General features: G+C 38.6%; 4 protein-coding genes across 4 annotated transcripts; 2 read left to right on the forward strand and 2 right to left on the reverse strand.

Annotated features, from left to right (window-relative positions):
* The first annotated feature begins 789 nt into the window (after positions 1-789).
* On the forward strand, positions 790-2245 carry F08D12.2 (CC domain-containing protein). The gene is made up of 7 exons (NM_061963.9): positions 790-883; positions 928-1044; positions 1085-1195; positions 1241-1363; positions 1847-1957; positions 2005-2124; positions 2176-2245. Exons 1-7 carry the CDS (start codon positions 832-834, stop codon positions 2193-2195), a joined length of 654 nt encoding a protein of 217 aa, NP_494364.3. The 5' UTR covers positions 790-831; the 3' UTR covers positions 2196-2245.
* A 3-nt stretch (positions 2246-2248) lies between these two features.
* F08D12.12 (RING-type domain-containing protein) lies at positions 2249-6243 on the reverse strand. Its single transcript, NM_061964.7, has 7 exons — positions 6015-6243; positions 4820-5362; positions 3733-3986; positions 3405-3668; positions 2582-2798; positions 2417-2526; positions 2249-2369 (listed from the first exon to the last, which is right to left on the reverse strand). The coding sequence occupies exons 1-7, from the start codon at positions 6158-6160 to the stop codon at positions 2311-2313; spliced, it is 1593 nt and encodes a 530-aa protein (NP_494365.4). The 5' UTR covers positions 6161-6243; the 3' UTR covers positions 2249-2310.
* A 399-nt stretch (positions 6244-6642) lies between these two features.
* srpa-72 (Signal recognition particle subunit SRP72) lies at positions 6643-13109 on the forward strand. The gene is made up of 8 exons (NM_061965.8): positions 6643-6746; positions 6796-6916; positions 6989-7359; positions 8192-8345; positions 8712-8817; positions 9743-9943; positions 10858-11262; positions 11918-13109. Exons 1-8 carry the CDS (start codon positions 6644-6646, stop codon positions 12362-12364), a joined length of 1908 nt encoding a protein of 635 aa, NP_494366.2. The 5' UTR covers position 6643; the 3' UTR covers positions 12365-13109.
* Positions 13110-13177: 68 nt separating this feature from the next.
* nhr-119 (Nuclear Hormone Receptor family) lies at positions 13178-19762 on the reverse strand. The gene is made up of 10 exons (NM_061967.4): positions 19657-19762; positions 19335-19509; positions 18218-18542; positions 17229-17360; positions 16915-17179; positions 16712-16866; positions 15675-16045; positions 15494-15630; positions 14988-15189; positions 13178-14523 (listed from the first exon to the last, which is right to left on the reverse strand). Exons 1-10 carry the CDS (start codon positions 19742-19744, stop codon positions 14247-14249), a joined length of 2127 nt encoding a protein of 708 aa, NP_494368.2. The 5' UTR covers positions 19745-19762; the 3' UTR covers positions 13178-14246.
* Positions 19763-23212: the final 3450 nt, after the last annotated feature.

Below are 23212 nucleotides of genomic sequence, written 5' to 3' on the forward strand. Positions count from 1 at the left end.
AATTAATTTGAAAGTTTCATTCAGAAAAGCCTCGAATTTCCTGAAAAATCACCTCTTCTCATAGTCAGCACCCTTCTCCAGATGCTTGTTCAGCTGATTATCATTGATTGCTTCCTCCTCGTCGTCTTTTCCACACGGAGTCCACCAATCGTCGCCAGACACTTCGTCCCCTTTCCTGGCCGGCTGATTCCACCCACTCGCCCCAGGCCCGTCGGATTGCTGTTCCGCTGCCACGGCGGACTACCAGCACTCTCTCCTGAAGGAAAACATGTTAGGGTCTGAAAAGACTAACTATCAGTAGTCTTAGTTTGATTGCCTGCTGAAAATGAAGCTGAAGGCAGTTTGGGCTTCACGGTCTTACTACAAAATTGCAGTTTTGCGGTTACGGCCGAATTCTAAAAATTTTTAATAATTTTTAATTTTTAACTTAATTTAATAATTAATAAAAAACTACTATTTAGATGCTTAAGCTAATTTTTAAATACGGATTGTATAAAGTACCATTTTTTACCGTAACTTTCAATTTTCTTTTTTAAAACTCTCAAGACTCAAGGGCCTATTACAAATTTGGAGGATTTGAATTGGTTTTTCGGTTCTATTTTTACATTTTAAATAAAACACATAAAAACCTTTTTAACAAAGACCAAAAGATCGATTTGCAGCCTTCCCCTATTTCTATTCATTACCATATTTCAACTGTGGGCATTTTGTGCTCTGGCACAGTTTTAGTTTGCACAGCAGCTAGCTACCCGAACAAATTGAAAATTCAAAATAATACCAAAATATGGTTTAAAAGAGGAGCATCAATAAACCGGCACCCCTCAGAGCAGAATGTCTAGAACCGTCCTCCTGACTATCGTCTTCTTTGCGGCGGTGGCTGTTGGTGAGTTATGATCTTCCAACTAAGACTAAGCCCAACTCTTTTAGATGTCACTGCTTCCTCTTCCGCCTGCAAGTCGCCAACTGGACCGGCAATTTTGGACGCCTGCCCTGCTGGACAAGTTCATATTATGAACTATTGCTGTCTGGAGGAAGATGTCTACGGTAGGTTCGGTCATCTAACTAGGCTACCTGAAAGTTGCAGAACTTCCCGCCAAAAGTTGCAAGCACGCAGTTGGTCCGGTTGTTTCTGGAACCTGCTCAGCCGGTCAAGTAGTTGTCGGAAACGTTTGTTGTAAAGTCAAGTATGTATACGGTAGGGCACGGGGCATTACGGCTCTCGGATGAGACTCTATTTCAGACCCCTCCACTGCAACTTGTCAGGAAGATAAAGATGTAGGATTTGCACTAGCCGATGGATCATGCCCAAGGGGAACTTCTTTGACGAAGGGAGGCTTTTGCTGCGAGAATGAGGGGGTTCAGAGTGAGTTTCTTAAAGGTGGAGTAGCGCCAGTGGGGATTTTGTCTAAATGCACTTATAATGATCCAAAACAACCAAATATCATGATAAAACACTCCAAAAAAGTTTAAATTTTTATAATCTCCTGTCAAAGTCTTGGCAAATTGCCAAAATATTGAAAAAATACGCGCTTTTGAAGAAATTTAAAGAAATGTCGCATGTTTCGACCCCTACAATGTTTTAATACAAATAATTTAAACAAAATTAAAACATAAAAAATGTAGAGAAAACAAAATTTTTTCGGTCGATTTCCAAAATTATGAGTGGCAAAAACTGGGTAATTGCCACTTTTTGATAGTAAATAAAAAATTTTCAAAAATTTTTTGAAAAGTTTTATATTGATATTCGGTCATTTTGGGTACAAAGGAGTGGTTTTTAACGACTTCCCCACTGGCACTACTCCACCTTTAACCTTATCAGTCTGAAAATCAATTCTCAACCATTCAGTACTACCCACTTCCGTCTGCAAATCAGCTGTTGGTCCAGTAGTTGGCAAAAGTTGCCCACACCGTCAAGTAGTTGTAGGAGATGTTTGTTGTAAAGCTAAGGATGTTTATGGTAGTACATCTACGATTCATTGTAAATTTGAAAATGTTAGATTCCAGACCCATCCACCGCAACCTGCCAGAAAGATAAAGATGTTGGACTTGCTATCAAGGGATCCTGCCCAGAAGGAACTTCTCTCACCAAGGGAAGTGTCTGCTGCTGGAATGAGGGAGTTCAATGTGAGTCCTAAAAGAATTTCTCCTTAAAATATATGTACATATATGTTTCAGTCTCTACCACCAATGCTTGAGCACAAAAAGGATTTTTCGATTATTATAGCGAATAAAAATAGTTTTGACCAAATTGAGATTCCAATTTTTATTGAAAACAACAGAGAACCCAGTCAAAATCCAACAGAAAATAATTTATTTATACTTTGTTGGACGATCCACTGAGACGGTCATTCTTGATGTAGGCGTAGATTCTGCAAAAATAATCCTATTTTCAGGTTTCCAACACCAAAAAACCTACCCGACTTTCTCTCCTGGGAAGATGTCAGGAACCCGGTATTCCGATAAGCCAAAAGCCTAGTCTTGTCGGAGGTGCTCCGCCGACGGATTAGGCCACGGCGGAGAATGGATCTGGAATATAAATTTACATTTTGATAGAAAGCTCAAGAATATTACGAGAACTCACCTCTTCTCAGCGCCCTTCTCCAGATGCTTGTTTAGCTGATTATCATTGATTGCTTCCTCCTCGTCGTCTTTTCCACACGGAGTCCACCAGTCGTCGCCAGACACTTCGTCCCCTTTCCTGGCCGGCTGATTCCATCCACTCGCCCCAACCGGGCCGACCCGTCGGATTGCTGTTCCGCTGCCACGGCGGACTACCAGCACTTTGCCCGCTCCATCTCCTGAAGGAAAACGTCACGGGGGTTCTGGCCTTCCTCATTGAATTTTCGCGCTCCATTTACAATCGCCTGCTGTCCGCAACGCGTGGAAAAGTTTCGTGTACTCCACACGGACAAATAAATCAGTTTAACAACCAAAAACGAGCCGCGACGCGACACGCAACGCGTCGTAAATCTACACAAAATCTCCCCGACCCAAAATGGCCTAGTTCGGCAAACTCTGCCATTTCGATTTATGGGGAAGCCAGAATTCCGTAAAACGTGTCTAGGGTCTATAGGAACTATCTATCAGTAGTGTTAATTTGAGCTAGCCAGCTGCTCGGCATTTGGATCTAGCTCTCTAGCTTCTTCTTGCCCAAGTTTAGCCCAGAAAGTATTAGCTTGGATCAGAAGTTGGCCAAACTTGGATTCAGGCTTCATCCAACTCTTGCCAAGCTTTGGCCCGAACTTTTGTTGTTTCGTTTAAAAAACTTCAGTAGAAGCCCCAAGTTTAGCCAACTTCTGATCCATGTTATTATTTTTTGGCCAAAACTTATAGTTAGGCAAGAAGCTTAAGCCAAATGCCTAGCGTGAATATTTTTACTAAAAAATTGTAGTTTAGGAACTCACCTAAAAAAGAGTTCGATATAACATATGGTGAGCTCTCGAACGTCACTTTCTTCAGCTTTGGCTCACTGGTCCTCGAGGACATTGACACGGCGGAGAGCTTCATTGTCACCTCTTGCTCCTTGATATCACACGATGAAGCCGGACTGTCATCTCTCCTTGGTGTGGTACTCTCATTGCTCATTTGACTGCTCGAACGACCGCTCTCGTCGGTTGCACTGCTCCCAGCCATTATTTGAAACGCTGCTGGGGAGCGGAATTGATGGTCTGGAAATAATTTTCTAATTGTAAGTGTAAAGTCTGAGTAGCCTGGGGAGTGGGGGTGTTATACCTTTCCGCTGCTGCTTCTTCCCATTGGAAAATGATACTGGAGGCGAGGAATACTTGGAGTTTGTGGAGGAAATCAAGTTTGTACTAGAGCTAGACGTTGCCACTGTCAACGGGGCCAGCTTCGGCGGGGGCTGCAGAAGTTCACGTATATTTTTCATGGTGGGATCCGGAGGTTTGCCGCATTGCTCAGCTGAGGAGGAGTTGGAAAGTTGGCTTTTGACTCCACGCTTCAGAAATCGAGTTGGCTCCTTTTTTCTGGAATAATAATTTATTAGGTATATTTTTTGCCGGAATGAAAATTTCCGGCATATTGGCAAATCGGCAAATTTCCGGTATTGAAACTTCCGGAAAATCGGCAAATCGGCACGTTGCCGGAAATGAAACTTTTGGCAATTTTCCGAAAATAAAACCTTCCGACAAATCGGCAAATCGGCATGTCGCCGCGGTATTAAAATTGCCGGAATAAAAATTTCCGGAAAACCGCCAATTTGTCGCGGAATAAATATTTTCGGCAAATCGGCAAATTGCCGGAGTGAAAGTTTCCGGCAAATCCCTATTTTTCGGCAACTTGCCGGAATGAAAATTTCCGGCAAATCGCCGATTTTGCCGAAATATGAGCAATTTTTAGCTTAAAATATGACAAAATATCAGAAATTTGATGAAAATCTGGGGTTTTCGAATGAAATTTCTAATAAAATCCAGTCAAAGCTCCAAAAATGCCGTTTTTTTTTTCACTGAAAATTTGAATTTCACTCCGAAATACTACAGATCGACTTTCTTTTTGAAGAGATTTCGTGCAAAAACTGCTCAAAATTGCTAATTTTTCTTTAAAACTTACGGGAATCTTCTAATTTTTGCAACATAAAGCTCTAAAAATTGCCTTTCATGCAAGATTTTTTGGCTTAAAACGTGGCGTCAGGCTGTCTCATTGCGGTTTGATCTACAAAAAAATGCGGGAATTTTTCCCCCAGAAAAGTTGTGACGTCAGTACAGTCTTAACCACGCGTAATCAGTTGAAAAGTCTGCATCTCATCTCCCGCATTTCTCGGAGATCAAAGCGAAATGGGACCATTTTTAAGCTTCCTCACCTCGGCTCTTCCTTCTTGTGCCCTCCTTCTTCCGCTTTTCCAGCTCCTCCGTCCATCTGACCTTCTTTGGCTCCAGCTCCAGCTCCAGAACCCCGTCCAGCAGCTCCACCTCTCAGTCCTCCACCCCGTTGGCTCTTCTTCCTCACCCGCTTCCCATCCTCCTTCCCATCAGGCTCCTTTCGAGCTCTTTCTTCCTCGGAGTTTTTCATTCTTCCAGCTCTTCTCTCAGGCTTTTTACTAGACTCCTGCTGCTGCTGCTGCTCCCCAAAGGCCATTCTCTTGCTCCGACTCAGTGGCGGAGGATCGCATGGGACAGGGATCTGGCTCCGAGAGCTTGATGTGGGGAGCTGCTGAGGAGGTGGTTGATGGTTGTGAGCATTCTCCTGAACCCACTTCGACGCTCGAGCACTTCCACGGCTTCTTCTCTCCGAGAGCCGATGCGGAGAGGCGTGGGGCTGGAGATTGTGAGCCGAGGAGGAGGAGGCTTCCACGTGATGAGCCAGCTCATTGGTGATCACTACGTCATCGGAGAGCAGTTGTGGTCTGGAAAAGGTTTGTTATTCTCAATGGAGCGCGTATACTCCAGAAGAGTACGGTGCACCCACCGGTGAGCCTTGTTCTATAGAGCGCGTTTGAAATGGAGTTTCTGCCATTTTCCACCAGTTTTTGGTGGTTTCCCCTGGACTTGATGTAAAAAGTAGTGACTTGTTCAGAAGAAACCACTAAATTTGTGGAAATTATCAATAGAGCGAATAGAGCGGTTGTCACAGTTGGAATTTCCACTTTGTAGGGGTATTTTCGCGGCGAGACCCGTGATCTATCAATAGAGCGCGTTTGCAATGAGTTTGTGCACTTCACGTGGTGTCAGAGTTTCTCATTTTCGATTAATCTACGTTGATCTACAAAAAATGCGGGAGAAGAGCAGCAGAGTTTTCAATTGATGTCGCATCGTCACATTTTTTGGGAAAAAAATTCCCGAATTTTTTGTAGATCAAACCGTAATGGGACAGCCTGGCACTACGTGGCACGTTTTGAAATTTTCAGTTTTTCTGGGACAAATTGGAATTTCCGTGGCGAGACCTAGAAATGATCATGGGAGATTGTTTTTTAATGGCATAATTTTAAAGCTGATTCAAAAGTTTCGCGGCGAGACCCACCGATTCTCAACGGAGCGCACTTTCCTCCCCAAACTCACCGCGGTAAAAGCCTATAATCCAGTAGTGGAGACTCCACGGAAGCTATCGAATGCCTCCGATGCCGTCTATGGGAAGACGATGAAGCCTGCCGATCCGAATTATTGTCCTTTTTCGAGACATTCAAAAGAGCAAAGTAAAACGCCATTATAGCCCTACTCTAAGGGCAAAATCTTGCGAAAATAACACGAGATAACAATCCAGAATAGCCACGCGTGTTTCCAAGAATGTAAAGTTATGAAAAGGCGAGCTCGGCGGCTCGGCGAGCTGCGATTGCTCCCCTGGGGATGTGATGGACACCCACATACACATACACGCACACAAAAAGTTCCAAATTTTTCTCATTTTTTTCTAAAAAAGAATTGTCTCTATTCCGTCTTTTGCGGGATTTTTCTCGAGCATGCTCCATTGTCACTTATAAGCCCTGAGAGAGTTGCGCGTAAGATGTGAGCATTCGGGTACGCAATTTGTCGTGGCGGTGCGCCCCCGGGTATGCAAACACCGTGCACTGCAATTTGGCAATTTTTATCAATTTTTTAGCGAATTTTAATGAACTTCCAACCGTTTTTCTCGATTTTTTTGCTGAAAACATTGAAAAATTACCTAAAATTCGAATTTTTACCATTCCAGAATGGCCGACGCATCTGCCGGCGGGCTTTATCAATGTTTGACGGACATTTCCCGCGCCGACACCAGCGGAGACTACCAAAAGGCGCTTACATCGGCTAATAAGCGTAAATAATCAATTTTTTGGGTGAAAATCAATAAAAATCTCAATTTAAGTGATCCGAAAGTACCCAAAGGAGACATTCGCGTTCAAATGCAAGCTGGTCGCTCAAATTCAGCTCTCCCAGTACGCGGATGCTCTGGAGCTTATCAGGAAGACTCCTGCGCATCAGATGGGGTAATTTCTATCAAAATTGTCTGAAAAAGCCTGAAAAAAGCCCGAAAAAAGCCTAAAAACCCAATTTTTCAGCCACGTCGGCTTCGAAAAAGCCTACATTCACTACCGCCAGGACGAGCTCGACGAAGCGATCAAAGAGCTCAACACGTGCGACAAAGACGACGTTAAAGCCCTAGAGCTCAAGGCCCAAGTGTTCTACAAACAGGAAAACTACCAACAAGCCTACGATATCTACCTCTACTTGCTCAAAAATCACTCGGACGACTCGGACGAGCTCCGCCGAGCCAATTTCCTTGCGGTTCAGGCCCGACTGGAGGCCCAAGGCGTCAAACAGGCCGTCGCGGAGACCGAGGACTCGTATTCGCAGCTTTATAATCGGGCTTGCGTCGAAATTGAGGCCGAGAAGCTGCCGCAGGCTTTGGAGAGCCTGGAGAAGGCGCTGAGTGCGTGAAATTGTGGCTTTTCGTGGAAAAATTGCTGAAAAACGCAAAATTCCGCGATATTTTCCAAAATTTCTGTGAAAATTCATGAAAAATGACAAAAATTGCTTTAAAATCGAATTTTTCTTTTTTGCCATAAAAATTCAATTTTGTGTGAAAAAACTAAAAAAAATCGCATTTTTGACCCTAAAAATCAATTTTTTCCGGAAAAAACTATAAAAAACGCGGATTTCCGATAAAATTCATGAATAATCGTTCAAAATTCCAATTTTTGCTACTTTTCTCAGAAAAAATTGCGGAAAAATTCAAAAAGCGCCAAATTTCTGAGAAAATCGAATTTTATATCCAAATTTAACGGAAAAAAGCTCTAAAATTGCAATTTTCGCGTCGAAAAAATGACAAAACCCAGTTTTTAACGTAAAAAATGCCAAAAAAGCTCATTTTTCCACTAAAAAACCCGAAAAAACTCCAATTTTCGCCTAAAGTCTCATTTTTAACCCGAAAAAATTTGCAGAAATCGATTTTTTCTGAAAAAATATATGAAAAACACAGTTTTCTCTAAAAATTCATACAAAATCGTTCAAAATTCCAATTTTCTCATAAAAAATTTGAAAAAATTGCGGAAAACTCCAAAAAGAACCAAATTTCTGAGAAAATCGATTTTTATGCTCAAATTTAACGGAAAAAGTCTAAAATTGCAATTTTCGCATGGAAAAATTGACAAAAACCATTTTTTAACGCGAAAAATGCCAAAAAAGCTCAATTTTCCACTAAAAAACCCGAAAAAACTCCAATTTTCGCCTAAAATCTCATTTTTAACGCGAAAAATTTGCAGAAACGTGCCGAAAATCGTTCGAAGACGAGGATCGCGAAGAAGACGAAATTGAAGAGGAATTGGACTCGATTCGCGTTCAAAAAGCCTATGTTCTGCAGAGAATGGGCCAAAAAGCCGAAGCTCTCGCCATTTACGAGAAAGTTCAGGCTGCGAAGTTAGTAGAGCAAGAAAATTGCTGAAAAATGGCTTTTTTCCATTAAAAAACGCGAAAAATCATGCAATTTGCAACTTTTTGCTTGATTTTTTCGATTTTTCAGCTCAAAAACACCTTAAAATCGTAAAATTTATCATTTTTCATGCAAAAAGTTCCGAAAAATCGATTTTTGAGCTCTAATTTGCATAAAAATTGCATTTTTTCCAGAAAAAGCTAAGAAAATCGATTTTCGTCTCAATTTTGGCGTAAAATTGCCGAAAAAACGCCATTTTTCTCGAAATTTTCTGGAAAAATCGGTTTTTAACCATTTTGCATCAAATTTGACAAAAAAATGCACTAAAACCCCCAAAAAATCCAATTTTTCAGTCATCCGGACTCTAGCGTCAAAGCAACCATTACCAACAATATTCCGGCGGCTTCTAGCGATTTTGCACTTCCAGAATCTCGTAAAAGGTTCAAAGCGGCTCTTCAGGTGATTTTGAGGCCGAAAATGCGATTTTTCAGCAAAAAAATGAGGAAAAACTCGAAATTTTGAGCTAAAAAAGCCTAAAATTTCAGATTTTTCAGTCAAAATGCTCCAAATTTCCAGATTTTTGGCTTAAAATGCTCCAGAAATCGAAAAAAGTGGAAATTTAACCAATTTTTCGATAAAAATTCTTTTTTTTCCAGAAATTTACCAATTTTTCACGGAAAAAAAATGGAATTTTCACTCCAAAAGCCCGGAAAATTGAATTTTTACAGAAATTTCCCCGATTTTTCACTGAAAAACTCCAAATTTCCCCCTGAAAAGCCACAATTTTCAGAGAAAAATTGATTTTCCACAGTAAATTTCGATTTTTTACGGAAATTTGTCAAATTTTCAGTGAAAAAATCGAGTTTTCACTCTAAAAACCCGATTTTTTCACAGAAAAACTCCAAATTTCCCCCTGAAAAGCAACAATTTTCAGAGAAAAATTCGATTTTTAACTGAAAAAATTTAAATTCACACATTTTCAGACCAAATTCCTCCAGAAAAATGGAAATTTTACCTATTTTACGGTAAAAAATAGATTTTTTCCGAACTTTTTTATCCAATTTTCGTTATAAAATCAGGAAATTTCGGATTTGTTAGTCAAAAAGCTTCAAAATTACAGATTTTTGGGGTTAAAATGCTCCAAAAATCGAGAAAAACTGAAAAATTTACCTCTTTTTCGATGAAAAAATCGAGAAAAACTGAAAAATTTACCTCTTTTTCGATGAAAAAACATTGATTTTTATGAAAAAATTCGAAATTTCCCGAATTTTCATCAAAAAATAAAATTTTTTGTCAAAAAAAATCGATTTTTCAGTCAAAAAACTCGCAAATTTATAGATTTTCAGCCCAAATTCCTCCAAAAATTCCCAATTTTTCGTTTCAGATTGACCAAACGAAGCTAACTCGTCGCCAGCGGCTCACTTTGATGCTCAACAATGCTCTTGTGCTTCTGCTCTCAAATCAACGTGAACCATGTAAACGTGCTCTCGAAGAGCTCGTCGCTAAATTCGGAAGCTCCAAGGATGTTGCTCTCATTGAGGCGACACTTCATTTTAAAATGGGCGATGCTGAAGCTGCGTTGAAGGTGCTGAAATGGAGCATTTTTGGAGCAAAAATCGCGAAAAACCGATAAAAATGAGCAGATTTAGAGCAAAAATCGCCAAAATTTGATGAAAAGCCGATAAAAATGAGGATTTTTCAACTAAATATCGGCTTTTGGAGCAAAAAACGCCAATTTTGAGGAAAAAATCACTAATTTCGCGAAAATCCGTGAAAAATTAGGATTTTTACAGGAAAAATTCGAAAATTCACGATTTTCGTGAGAATTTTGTAAAAATCTTTTAAAAGTGCACATTTTTTCGGGAAAATTACAAATTTTTACATATTTTACGCAAAAACTGGAAAAATTGAGCTTTTTTGAGCCAAAAAATGCAATTTCTGTAAAAATGGCTTTTTTGGGCAAAAATCGTAAAAAAAATCAGGAAAAATCCAGCAAAACCGAAAAAAAAGTCAAAAAATTGTGAAAATTGCTCAATTTTTTCGAGAAAACCCATAAATGTTGACAAAAAACACAAAAATTTGGCATTTTTAGTGCAAAAATTGAAATTTCTAAGTAAAAATGCAGTAAAATGAGCATTTTCACGAGGAAATTTCATGGAAAATGTGGAAAAAAGCAATAAATTGTTAAAAAATGGCATTTTTGTGCAAAAAACATGGAAAATTCACTAAAATTCGGATTTTTACTACGAAATTCTCTAAAATCGTGAAAAAATACAATTTTCCGGTAAATTTAAGGCAAAAACCACAACAATTTTTATTTTAAAAAGTGAAATCTTTATGAAAAAACTGAAATTTCCTCGTAAAAATGCAGTAAAAACGCAAAAATTCTCAAAAAATTGTCAAAAAGGGGCATTTTTACGCAAAAAAAACCTGAAAAATGTACTAAAAACCCCAAATTTTCGACGATTTTAACATAAAAACCTCAAAAATTAATTTCAGGTTCTCGCCGGCTCGGATTTGGAGCAATCGTTGGCTCGTCTACACGTTCTGCTAAACGCCGGTCGCCTTCCAGAAGCCGTCGGTGCAATTCGTGATCTACCGATTTCCGGCAAACTTGGAGCATCTTCTCTGCTCACTTCAACGTTGATCGCCGCCGATTCTCGAGATGAAGCTGTAAAGGAGCTCGTCGCAGCTTCAACGGCAAAAAATCAGACTCCAGAAGCGCTGAAATCGATTTTGGAGGATTTGGTGGAAGTTGAGCAGCAACGGGGCAACGAGACGGCTGCTACGAAGCATTTGGAGAAGCTCGTCGAGAAATTCCCGGAGGATTTGCAGCTGCAGTGTCGATTGGTCGGAGCCTACTCGAAGACTGATCCGAAGAAGGCCGAAAGCCTTAGTGCTAAGGTGCTGCTGGCTTTTTTCCTGGAAGATTTGAGCCATTTTGAAGGATTTTAGAGCAAAAATTGAATTTTTCAGAAAAATTTGAATTTTCCCGTTTTTCCCCTGGAATTTGAGCCATTTTGAAGGATTTTAGAGAAAAAACTAAAAATTTCTGATAAATCTGGGTTTTCTACCAGTTTTCCCAGAAATTTTGAGCCATTTTGACAATTTTTTAGGGCAAAAATTGAAAATTTCAGAAAAATCTGAATTTTCTACCGGTTTCCCAGAAATTTTGAGCCATTTTGACAATTCTTAGAGAAAAATTGAATTTTTCTGAAAAATTAAAAACTTTCCACCAAAAATTTCAAATTTTTAGTAATTTTTCTATCAAAAAGTCCAACTTTTCACTGAAAATTCGAAATTTTTTATCCAAAAAATTAGAATTTGCAGCGAATTTTCCCAAAAAGAAACCAGATTTCATCCATCCAAAAATATATTTTTTTTTTCTGAAAAACTAATTTTACCTTAAAAATCCAGCTTTCCAGCAAAAATTGGTTTTATTTCCAAAAAATTCAAATTTTTAGCAATTTTTCCATTAAAAAACCCAAATTTTCACCAGAAAATTCAAATTTCCCGCTTAAATTAACTCCAAAAAATTAACAAAAAAATATATTGCCAGCTGTTCCCGGAGACGATGGAAGTCGATGTGAACGTTGACGAGCTCGAGGATTCGGATTGGATCCTTTACGGTGAGAAATACCGTCAAAAGAAGGAGGCAAAGTCACCACAAACTGCTGAAATTGCTGCTACTCGAAAGCTGAAAATCGCGACGAAGCGAAAACGGAAGATTCGTCTCCCGAAGAACTACAATTCCGCAGTGACTCCGGATCCAGAACGATGGCTTCCACGCCAAGAACGATCGACTTACAAGCGAAAACGGAAGAACCGAGAACGCGAAATTGGCCGTGGAACTCAAGGATCTTCGTCTGCGAATCCGAATGTCGAATATGTGACAGCGTCTCCGAATTCGCCACGCCCACTTCCTGGTCCCGTCGCAGAAGGACCCCGTCAACAGCGTCCCAATTTCCAGAAACAGAAGAAGAAGAAGAATGCGTCGAAATTTTAAATTTTTTTTGAAAAAAATTTCCTTTTTTTTCTATTACTAGTAATAATTATTGCCCCCTGAGATTTCCTTTCCCTGAAAAAATTGCGAAAAAAGTGAAAAAAAAATTGGAGAAATTTTGGCGATTTTTGAAAATTTCTGAAAAATTGACAAAAATCGTGTTTTTTGACGATTTTTCGATAATTTTAACATTTTTAGTCGAAAAAAAAAATGCATTTTTTGTGTAAAATTGACAAAATTGACGCGATTTTTGGCGAAATTTCGTTAAAATTTTAAAATTGGCATTTTTAGCCGAATTTTTTGAGAGAAATCTCCATTTTTATTTGAAATTGACTAAAATCCAGATTTCTGGCAAAAAATAACACATTTAAAAAATTGAAAATTCGGCCAATTTTGGCATTTTTTCCATCTGAAATTGGAGAATTTTCCCTGTTTCCGGTCATTTTTTGTGGAAAAATTTCAAAATTTTAGCCATTTTTAGGTTGAAATTACGGAATTTTTCCAGATTTTCGCGTGAAAATTGGCGATTTTTAAGCCTTTTTGTCTGAAAATTTGCCCATTTTTCCAGACTTTTCGCAATTTTCTTCCCTCTGAAATTTCCCAGACATATTTATTTGATTTTTTATTGCTCCGCACTCCCTTTCCCGCGTTTTTTTTTGTTCCCCACATTTCTGTGTCCCCCGAATACCTTCTTTTTGTGTAATTATTGTTTAAGTTAAGCTTTTTTAGTAAAAAAATTATTGGGATTTTCCGAAAATTTAGGAAAGTAGGTAGGCAGTAGGCAGGCAGAGTAGGCAGGCACAGACAAAATTCTCAAAAATTCAGTTTATTTTCTTCAAAAAATCGAGAGCAAAAAAAAATCATATTTAGCACCTTTTTCAGGGGGGGGGGGGGGGACTTTTGTAAATAAGGCAGAAATAGTACAGAGAAAAAAAATGCAAACTGAACACAAAAAAACTGAGCAAAAATCGATTTTTAAAAAAATTGAATTTGGGGGGAAACATGATGAGAAACAAAAATGGCTGGCGACTCGTAATCAATAATGGAAGTGGAGGAATTGGGAAAATTCGGCGACTTTTTGGCGAAAGTGGCAAAATTTGGAATTTTCAGCGAATTTTATTGAAAAATTTGGGCTTTTCATGAAAAAATAACCTGAAATTCATATTTTCCGCGAAAATCTAAAAAAAACGATATTTTTTTAAAAATCCGTAGAAATCAACTACTCGGAAAAGTGGGCGGGGTCTATTAGATCCGCCCACAAAATAGGCGGGCCTGTTGACTCCGCCTACATACTGGGCGTGGCGAACAATTTCCGCCTAATTTCGAGCCGGTTAGTGGGCGGGTCTAGCAAGCCACGCCCCATTTTTCAGGGAGTTGACTTCTACGGAAACTCGTTTTTTTTTGGAAGGTTTTCTAAGAAAATTTTTGATTTTCCGGAAGAAATGAGCTATAAAAATCGTAGTTTTCAAAGAAATCTAAAAATTATTGCGAAATACTCAAAAAAATCGATATTTTACAACAAAAAAGTTCCGTAGAAATCAACTACCCGGAAAAGTGGGCGTGGCTTACTAGCTCCGCCCACAAAATCGGCGAAGTTTGTTGGCTCCGCCCACATATTGGAGATTGTCAATAAGCTCCGCCTATTTTCAAGCAGGTTAGCGGGCGGAGCTAATAAGCCACGCCCCGTTTCCAGGTAGTTGAGTTCCGCGGAATTTTTTCCACAAAAATTTTAATTTTTTGGTTTTTAATGTTTCAGATCAGTTTTTCACCTAGAAATGGCCAGAAAATCGTCAAAAAACCGCCGAAAATCAAGTTATCAAACAAAAAAAATGGAAAAATATCACGAGATAAAGAAAGTGCGCTCTACGGCAAACACACACAGCTACTAGCTAGGCGGATTAAAATTGATATAATTTCCGTCGTCGCACTCCATTTGATTCTGCGCGACGTACATCATTTGATCGTAATTTTGAGCATTTTGTGGCTGTTGTTGGCTCATATACTGGGGTGGGAGGCTGTTCGTTTTGCACAGAGCCTCATGTTGTTGGCTCCCGGAGCTCGGCATTTGACCGAATGAGCCGCTGGATTGTTGTGGCATACCGCCCACGCCGTTTTGGTAGCCGTTTTCGCCGTACGCGTGGCCGTTTGGAGCGTTTTGGAAGCTGAAAATTTTAAAAATTTGGGGTTGGAAACGTGCTCCATTGAGAATGTTGCGAATTTATCGATTTTCTGCCGGAATTATTGATTTTTTATAGATTATAGATTAATAAATTACTACACATGTTTTTCAAATCATTTTTTCAATTTCCACATAAAAAACTAAGCATTTCGGAAATTCCGGCTATGCAAACACGCTCCGATGAGAAAATTGTGATTTTATCGATTATTGAGTGTTAGTTATTGATTTTTCGGGTCAACCTATTAGTTTTTTGTTGTTCTCGAGTAATTTCTAGATTTCAATACGAAAAACACAAAATTTTCGAACTCCTTGCTAAAGCAATCGCGCTCCAATGAGTTATTTAGGCGAAATTATCGATTTTCTCGGCAAATTTTCGATACAAAATCACAAAAACAGCAGTTTTTATTGATTTTTTCACAATTTCTTTTCTGGGCACCCGTCCCTTACCGATCATACGACGCTGTGGTGACTGTGAACTTGTGCTTGGTGCTCTCGACAGTGGAAATGTAGAACATTGGCTGCGTGGGCGACTGGGGTAACTGCATCGAATCACGACGTTCTAAATTTGGAGTTCCCATTCCGTTGTTGCCGACTTGCGACTCGTCAATCTCCATTCCACCGTGAGCGACGTTCATCGCTTGGCGCATGTCTGGAAGAAAATAACGTGTAACTTTTTTCTCCTTGAGTTTCGTGAAAAATTGCTAACAGGTAAATTGTAGCCCGTAAAATTTGGCACATTTTGTTAGTTAACAACTTTTTGATAGCTCTTCTCGTTGCAGAGATACATGCGTTCAAATATGAGCGGGCTAGAGAGTGTGGTGGTGGGGGAGGCGCAGAGAGGGAGAGGGTTTTCTGCGTCTCCCCCGCCGCCACACTATTTCGCCGGGGCAAACTTCAAACGCGCATATCTCTGGAACGGAGAGCGCTCGAAAGAAACTTTCAAAACGGCTCACCTCCATACATATCCGGTGTGATCGTCACGTTGTAGTCTGGATCGCATTCAGCCATCTCTAAATTCGGCATCGATGATGCTCCATTCAGCGAGACGCCGAAATCGTTGACCTGTGCCGGTAGGGAATTGCAGGAGAGGCTGAAATTTCAGGCTTTAGCTAAAAAGTCCAAGAGCCCACTCACTTATAAGGCAGTGTTCCGATCTGATTCTGATAAGAGGCTCCTCCATCCGACGAGCACTGATAAGATCCATTGAGGCTTTCAATCGAGCTGGAGCTCGACGAATGCACCATACGGGGCTCACTGTGTCGCCGGCCGAGATCGTGTTGGGCTCCGCCGAGCTGCTCGTCTTGGGATGACACGCCATGATGGTTCATTATCGGTGGAGATGGTGAGGTATCCATACCGGAGGTCGTTGGTGGGGAGGTGTTGGTGGGTGAGCGGTTTTGCTCGACTTTCGGCGCTTCTTGTAGGAGATCATGCACTAGAGCGTCGTTCATTTGACCGAAACTGTCGACGAAGGAGAGGTTTTCGGTTACTAGGCGGCCGAGCATCTGGAAAAGTTTATTTCACACAATTTTGCAGTTGGAAATTTTTCGATATCTCTTTTTGCCGCAGAGATATAAGAGTTTGAAGTTTCGCAAGCTAGATAGTGCGGAGGGGGGGAGACGCAGGCGACCCCCTACACCCACGCTCGCTCGTCGCTTAACTTTCAATGCGTATATCTCTAGAACCGTTACAGATATCAAAAACTTTGCAAATAACGAAATGTAGCAAATTTCAAGAAGAACAATTTTGAAAAAGCAGGTATGTGATTTTTTGTCTGCTTAACTTAGAAATTTCCGTATCTCTATAGTGATTGAAGATATCAAGAATTTGCCAACTGCAAAAATGTAGAAACTTTTTAGCAGATTATTTTGTTAGTTGGAAATTTTTCTCTAACGGTTTACGCTGTGGAGATATAAGCGTTTGAAGTTTGGCGAGCTAGAGAGTATGATGGGAGGGGAGACGCAGACAAAGCGACATCTCTGCGTCTCCCCTACACCCACGCTCTCTCGTCGCTTAACTTTAAACGCACGTATCTCGAGAACGGATAGAGATATCAATAACTTGGAAATTAGCAAAATATAGGAAGTTTTCAGAAGAACATTTTGTCAGTTGAAAATTTTTCTCTAACATTTTTCGCTGTGGAGATATAAGGCTTTGAAGAAAAAACTCACCATAACACTTGGCACAAAGAGCAACAAGTTTCCAAATCTGCTCGACGCAACTTCCTTCGGGTGAGTCTCCCGTACCACATGATACAAGGTCTCTTGGATTCTATCCCGAAGATCCATAATCGCCTCCGACCCGTCTTGAGTGAGAGTTTTTAGGTCTGAAACATCAAAATCCTCTGATAAAAGTACACCTCAGAAGCACTTACAGGGGTTCAACACGATGATCGCCTTGATCAGCGTGATCTCTTCCTCCTTGAGATTCATCTTCTTCAGCGGATCGATGAGCTCGTCGATGCATCGCTCGGCGAGCTGATTGCCAAAGTGATATGGCTCAGCCCAGCCGTTTGGAGCATATCTTGAAATGTAGCCGAATGTGCTCAAGCACACTATATCCGACATTTTGTGGCGGGAAGTGTTGGCGCACAAACTGAAGATCATCAGGGGTCCGTAGCTGGCCTTGACGATTGCTATCTGGAAAAAATTGGGGGTTTTGAAGGTGCACTATTATTAGAGGGTGTACCTTATCATCCATATTATTGACATCCATCATGTCGAACAGATGATCAGCCCAGTCGATCATCGCGATAAGACGGCGATGCGCAATGCACGGCAGCTCGTCGGGGTTGATCTCGCGGAACGTCTCGTACCGCATCTGGAATGAGGTTTTTGAAATTAAAATTAGAATTTTCCAAAGTAAAATTTTATTCTGAACAACTTTTCAGTTGAAAACTTTTTTCTAACTCTGATGGTTTTAGAGATAAATGCAAAAATCTGGAAGAAATCCTAAAATCCTAAAATCCCACTTTTTGAAAACTAAAGATTTTCGAAATCAGGTTCAATCGAAGCAAAATTTAATTTCGAATGTTTAATTTAGCTTTCATTACTGAAAAAACCACAGATGTTTAAAATTTAGTAGATGAGAGAGTGTGGAGGTAGGGGAGACGCAGGCAGCCACCCTGCGTCTCCCCTCACCCGCACTCTCTCGCCTCTTTACTTTGAGCGCGTATATCTCTGCAACGGGTGGAGATATCAAAAAGTTATTAATTAACGAAATGTAGAAAATTTTTAGAAAAACACTTTGTCAGTTGACAAATTTTTGATATCTCAATTCAAAATCAAGTTATGGATAAAATTTTTTTAAAAACCAGAATTTTTTCAATTTTTAGGTTCCATCGAAAGAAGAAAAATTTAATTATCATCAAAGTTTTTTTAAAAATTTAGTTCAGATTAATCCAAAGAAACGACGTTAAAAATTTAACAAATGAGAGAGCGTGGAGGTAGGGGAGACGCAGACAACATCCCTGCGTCTCCCCTCCCCCACACTCTCCCGCTCCCAAACTCGCCTCTATACTTTGAGCGCAGGTATCTCTGCAACGGCTAGAGATATCAAAAAGTTTTCAATTAACAAAATGTAGCAAATTTTCAGGAGAACACTTTGTCTGTTGACAAATGTTTGATAGCGTTTGTTGTTGAAGAGTTATAGCAATTTTAACAACTCTAAGTTCCCACCTCGGTCCTTTTCCCATCCAACAGAGTCGGGTCCTCCAACAGCTGCCTTATCGATGTGGCAAAGGGTAATGGGTAGATTTTCGATGGTTCAGTATGCCCATCACCTCCACCAACAATAAGATCGATATTTAACAATTGCATCAAAGTGGTTCTCATGTCAACTGGCAGTTTTCTCATCCATTCCGCATCGACCTCCCCCTCATCCTCTGCTGAAAGTTTTGATCGTCTCTGACGGCCCTGATAATGTCGGCCGGTGGCATCTCGATCAGGACGGACAGCTTTTGGATCCATACCCACTTCGATGCACTTTTTGAAACGGCAGAATCTGGAAGTTTTGGGAATTAAAAAATTTTTTAGGAATAAAAAATTCGAAAAAAATCTGTAATTTCTTTCAGAAGTTGGCAATTTTTTAAAGATTTATTTTCGCAAAAAAGGTGGTTTTTTTAAATTTTACTTCAAGTAATCAAAAAAAAAGTATTAATATAAAATTAATATAAATTAATACGTATAAAAAATAACAAAACATTTTTAAAAAAATTTCTGAAAAGAAACTTTTTTAAAAAATTTTTTTGCTCAAAAACAAAAACTTAAAATCTCAGAAAATTACTAGTTTTCAAGTTTTTTTTTTTCATTCTTTATGCAACTTCTAGTAATACGAACGAAATTTTCTTTACCACAGAATTTTTGAAAATTTTGGAAAAAAAATTTGAAATTTTTTTCTGAAATTTTTTTTAATTTCTAAAAACTTTCAGAAATCTCATTTTTCATGTTTTTAAGGCATTTTTGTGTTTTTTTGAAATTAAAATAAAAAACATGTGATATTCTACACATAAACCTAACAATAAAACTAAAATTTCTCAAAACAATTTTTTTCGATTTTAAAAATTTTTCCAAAATCGTTATATGTTAAATTTTTTTTTTTTGTAATTTTTGTAACTCATAAAATTTATTTTTTAATTTCAAAACTAAAAAATTTCCTTTCAAAAAAAAGAAAAAATTTCCCAAAAAAAATTCAAAAAAATTTTTTTTTCAGAAATTTTTTTTTTCAAAAATTTCAATTTTTTCCAAACTTTTTTCCCCAAATTTTTTTTTTCCAGCACATTTTTAGCCTACCTACCTGCAAGAATTCCTCTCATGCCTATCCACAACACAGTGTCCATTATGCCTACACGTGTACTCGGAGGGTCTTTTCAGCGTTCTCCGGAAGAATCCCTTACATCCGAAGCATGTGACGACTCCGTAATGGGTTTTTGCGTTTCCATCTCCACATACTTTACAAGTGTCACTGCCGCCTGGAAAATTTGAAAAAAAATTTGTTTTGGAAAATTGGAAAAAAAAATTTTGAAATTTTTTTAAAATTCAATTTTTTTTATTTTTAAGAATGTTTTCAATTTTCAAGTTTATCACAATTTTGAGCCCTAAAACACAAAAAAACTCACCAGAATGTGACGCGATTTGGCTTAAAGAGGACTTTCTGGAAATGGAGGCGGCCATGTTTTCCAGACTCGACGTGTCCACTTTTCCCATAGTTTTTTCTGTACTTCTGAAAAATCACAATTTTAGAGGTTTTCAAAGTAAAAAAATCGATAAAATCACAAAAAATTGATTTAAAAAATTCTTATTATACATTCGCGAAGGCTCACCACGAACGTGTAATAAAAATTTTTTCAAAAATTTTTCTTCGACTCGAAAAAAGTTTTCTATGCTATTATACACATTGCAATTCAAACAATTTTTTTGAAAAATTAAAATTTATAAAATTTCTTATTACACATTCGCGGAGGAATGTATAATAACCAAACAAAAAAATTTTCGCAGACAAGAAAAAACCACAATAAAAGGGGATAAAGATACAACAGACGAGATATAGATGACAAAAGAGACGCAGAGAAGCCGACAGATAAGATTGATCGACGATTGGAAAAATGATAAGAATCAAGAGAGGGTGAGAGACGCAGAGAAGAAGAGACGGAGAGGACGGTGTGGTGATAACGAGAGAGAGTGGGAAGTGGTGAAGAGACGTAGAGATACAGAGAGAGGGGGGGGGGTACAAAGTGTCTCTGATATGTTTCTGGTTATGAATCACTACTGTAATATATCTCTTGAGGGGACTTGATAATATGTTCTTTGGTACAAGAATTTTCAAAACGCCTGCCTACCCCACCTACAAAATGCCTACGCGCCTATACAAATTTCAAAATCAAAATTCCTGCAAAATTTCGGTCAGAACAAAAAAAACGAGAAGTTTATAGCTCAAGTTTGAAATTTCCAGTGAAATTTGTAGGCACGTAGGCACGTAGGCATGTAGGCACAAAAATTTCTAGGTGCTTAGCCACCGAAGTACCAAGTACATAGGCACGTAGGCACCTATCCACCAAGGCCACAAACCTAGGCACTCAGGCGCGAAGGCACGTAGGCACGTAGGCACGTAGGCACGTAGGCACCTAGGCACGTAGGCACGTAGGCACGTAGGCATGTGGGCAAATAACGCATGTCAAAAGTTCCAATTCGTATGTAAAATATGAAAACGATGAAATATCGGAAAAAAAACTATTTTTTTTCAAAATAATCGGATTATACTTTTGAAACCGGAAATTCCTGAATCAGGTCAACTGATAATTCCAAAAAAAAAGAAAATCAAACCATCAATTTTCAAGGATTTGCATAGGAAATGATGTTAGTCGATCTAATTTGGAAATTTTATTTTATTTTCAAAGTTCGCGGGGTCATATCTCAAAAACTAATAGAGTTAGAAAAAAGTAGTCAAATAACAAAATGATAAGCATAAAATTTGAAACATTTTCTCAGTTGAAAGTTTTTTGATAGCTCTGTTAGTTGCAGAGATACACGCTTCAAAGATGGCGGGGCGAGAGAAAGAGGGGGAGGGGAGAAGCAGGCAGCCTAGCCGCCTGCGTCTCCTCTCAGCCCACGCTCTCTCGCCGCAAACTTTGGAGGCTTATAACTCTGCAATGGTTAAAGTTAGGAAAACGGTTCCAAGAGAAAAGTTGCACATAATTAAATTTTGCGTTTAATAATACTAGTATTTTCAAAAAATTTACAAGTGCAAAATTTTTTTCCGCAGAATTTTGCCTATAACTTTTGATAAATTTAAATTTAAAAAATTTTTTTTATTGGAAAAACGTCCCTGTATTCTATAAATAATGCCCCATAAATAATTAGGCCGCATGTCTATCACGTAGTCATTTGATCTATCAGTTGACCGTACTAGACTATAAGCCAAAAACACGCAATAAATCATTGGGAATCACTAGGGTAGTAGGCCGTCATGACAAAGAATTGACCGAATGTTGTCGAGCCTATATATACTGTGGATTAGGATATAAAAATTAAGATAATGAGCTTGCAAATGGAAATTGAGAATGCGGAAAAAATTAAATGGAAATTGTTTTTTCTCCTTGAAAATAATAATTTTATCGAGCAGAAAATTAAATTCCACACAAATTTTCATTTGGAACCTTCTCTTTATCTCTAACCGTTGCAGAGTTACAGGCAATTAAAGTTCGCGGTGAGAGAGAGCGTGGGGTGAGGGGAGACGCAGACGGCAGACTCGCTCGCCAACTTTAAGGCGCTGTATCTCTGCAACCAGTTAAGCTATCAAAAAACTTTCAACTATCAAAATGTTTAAAATTTTATGCTGATCATTTTACTAATTGACAAATTTTTGTTATCTTTAAAACTGGCAAAGTTATGATCAAAATAAAATTGAAAAAAAAAACAAAAAAAACTGTTCTGATGATCCCACCGCCACTTGTGATAAGATAATAAAATCAGCATAATCTAGCGAAACACATCTAGTTTTGTTTCTTGCCTATCACTGCCTATCACCTATCTACATTTCATACGACACCTCTCCGTCTGCGCTCTCCATGATTTTTACACTATTTCTCTAGAAATTTTGGTTCGTTTCATGTGGTTCAATATGTTTTGGGGGTGAGAAAAAAAAACGAATAAAAGTTGTGAAATGAGAGACATGGAGGTGGGGACAGACATCACTGGTGATATAAATACTTCAGACATACAACTGTACACGTGGCCCGCGCGTGGAGACTGTTTGGGGAAAAGGAGATCAATGATTAATCAAAAGTGGAAATTCAACCAGGAAAAATACTTTTTTGTTTTATTTTTTTTACGTTTTGCATCATAGCTTTGGAGTGAGCAGAGCTATGAAAAACTAGTCAACTGAAAAAATACTCAGCGTAAAATTTCAAACATTTGGTTAGTTGGAAACTTTTTAATAGCTCCAGTGGCTGCAGAGTTATGGGGGTTTAAAGTTAGTAGGCGCCCAGGAGGGAGAGAGAGTGTGGAGGGGAAGGAGACGCAGGCGCGCAGCCTGCGTCTCCCCTCCTCTACACTCTCAAGCGTGGAATCTTTAAACGGGTATATCTCACCAGCCGTTGATGATAGGAAAAAGTTTCAAAATGCAAAAATGATTAGAATTTAATTTTGCGTCGGTTTTTCTCTGAAAAACTAAAAGATTGAATTAAAAAAAATAAATTTTCGAATTATATTTTTTAGTAGAAGATTTTATCAGTGATCACTGAAGTTACAACAAAAATCTCCGAAATAGAGAAAAATGTGACTTTTGAAGGTTATTTCGCTGCTGAACTATGACGTGTTTTTTGAAGATAAACAAAACAGAAATGATACGAGATTAATCAAATAAGTTTCTAAAATTTGAATTTTAATAAAAAATTTAAATATACTTTTGGCATTTTTTGGATCCAAAACAAACAAAATATTGTTCAAAAAATTTCCTATATTTTGCAAAAAAAAATGTCTAAAAACTTTAAAGCCTACTAAAAGCCAGGTGTTTTAAAACATTGGAATTGTGTAAAAAACCATTTTGAATTTTTTTCAGTTATTCAATCTTTTCGATCCCTTTTAAACAAATTTTGTTGAAAAAACAATGTTTTTTTAATTGGAAAAAAAATAGTTAGAACAACGTTATTCTTTGAAAATTAAAAAAAATTCCAA

The sequence above is a fragment of the Caenorhabditis elegans genome, chromosome II (assembly GCF_000002985.6).
Source record: "Caenorhabditis elegans chromosome II".
Taxonomy (NCBI): Eukaryota; Metazoa; Nematoda; class Chromadorea; order Rhabditida; family Rhabditidae; genus Caenorhabditis; species Caenorhabditis elegans.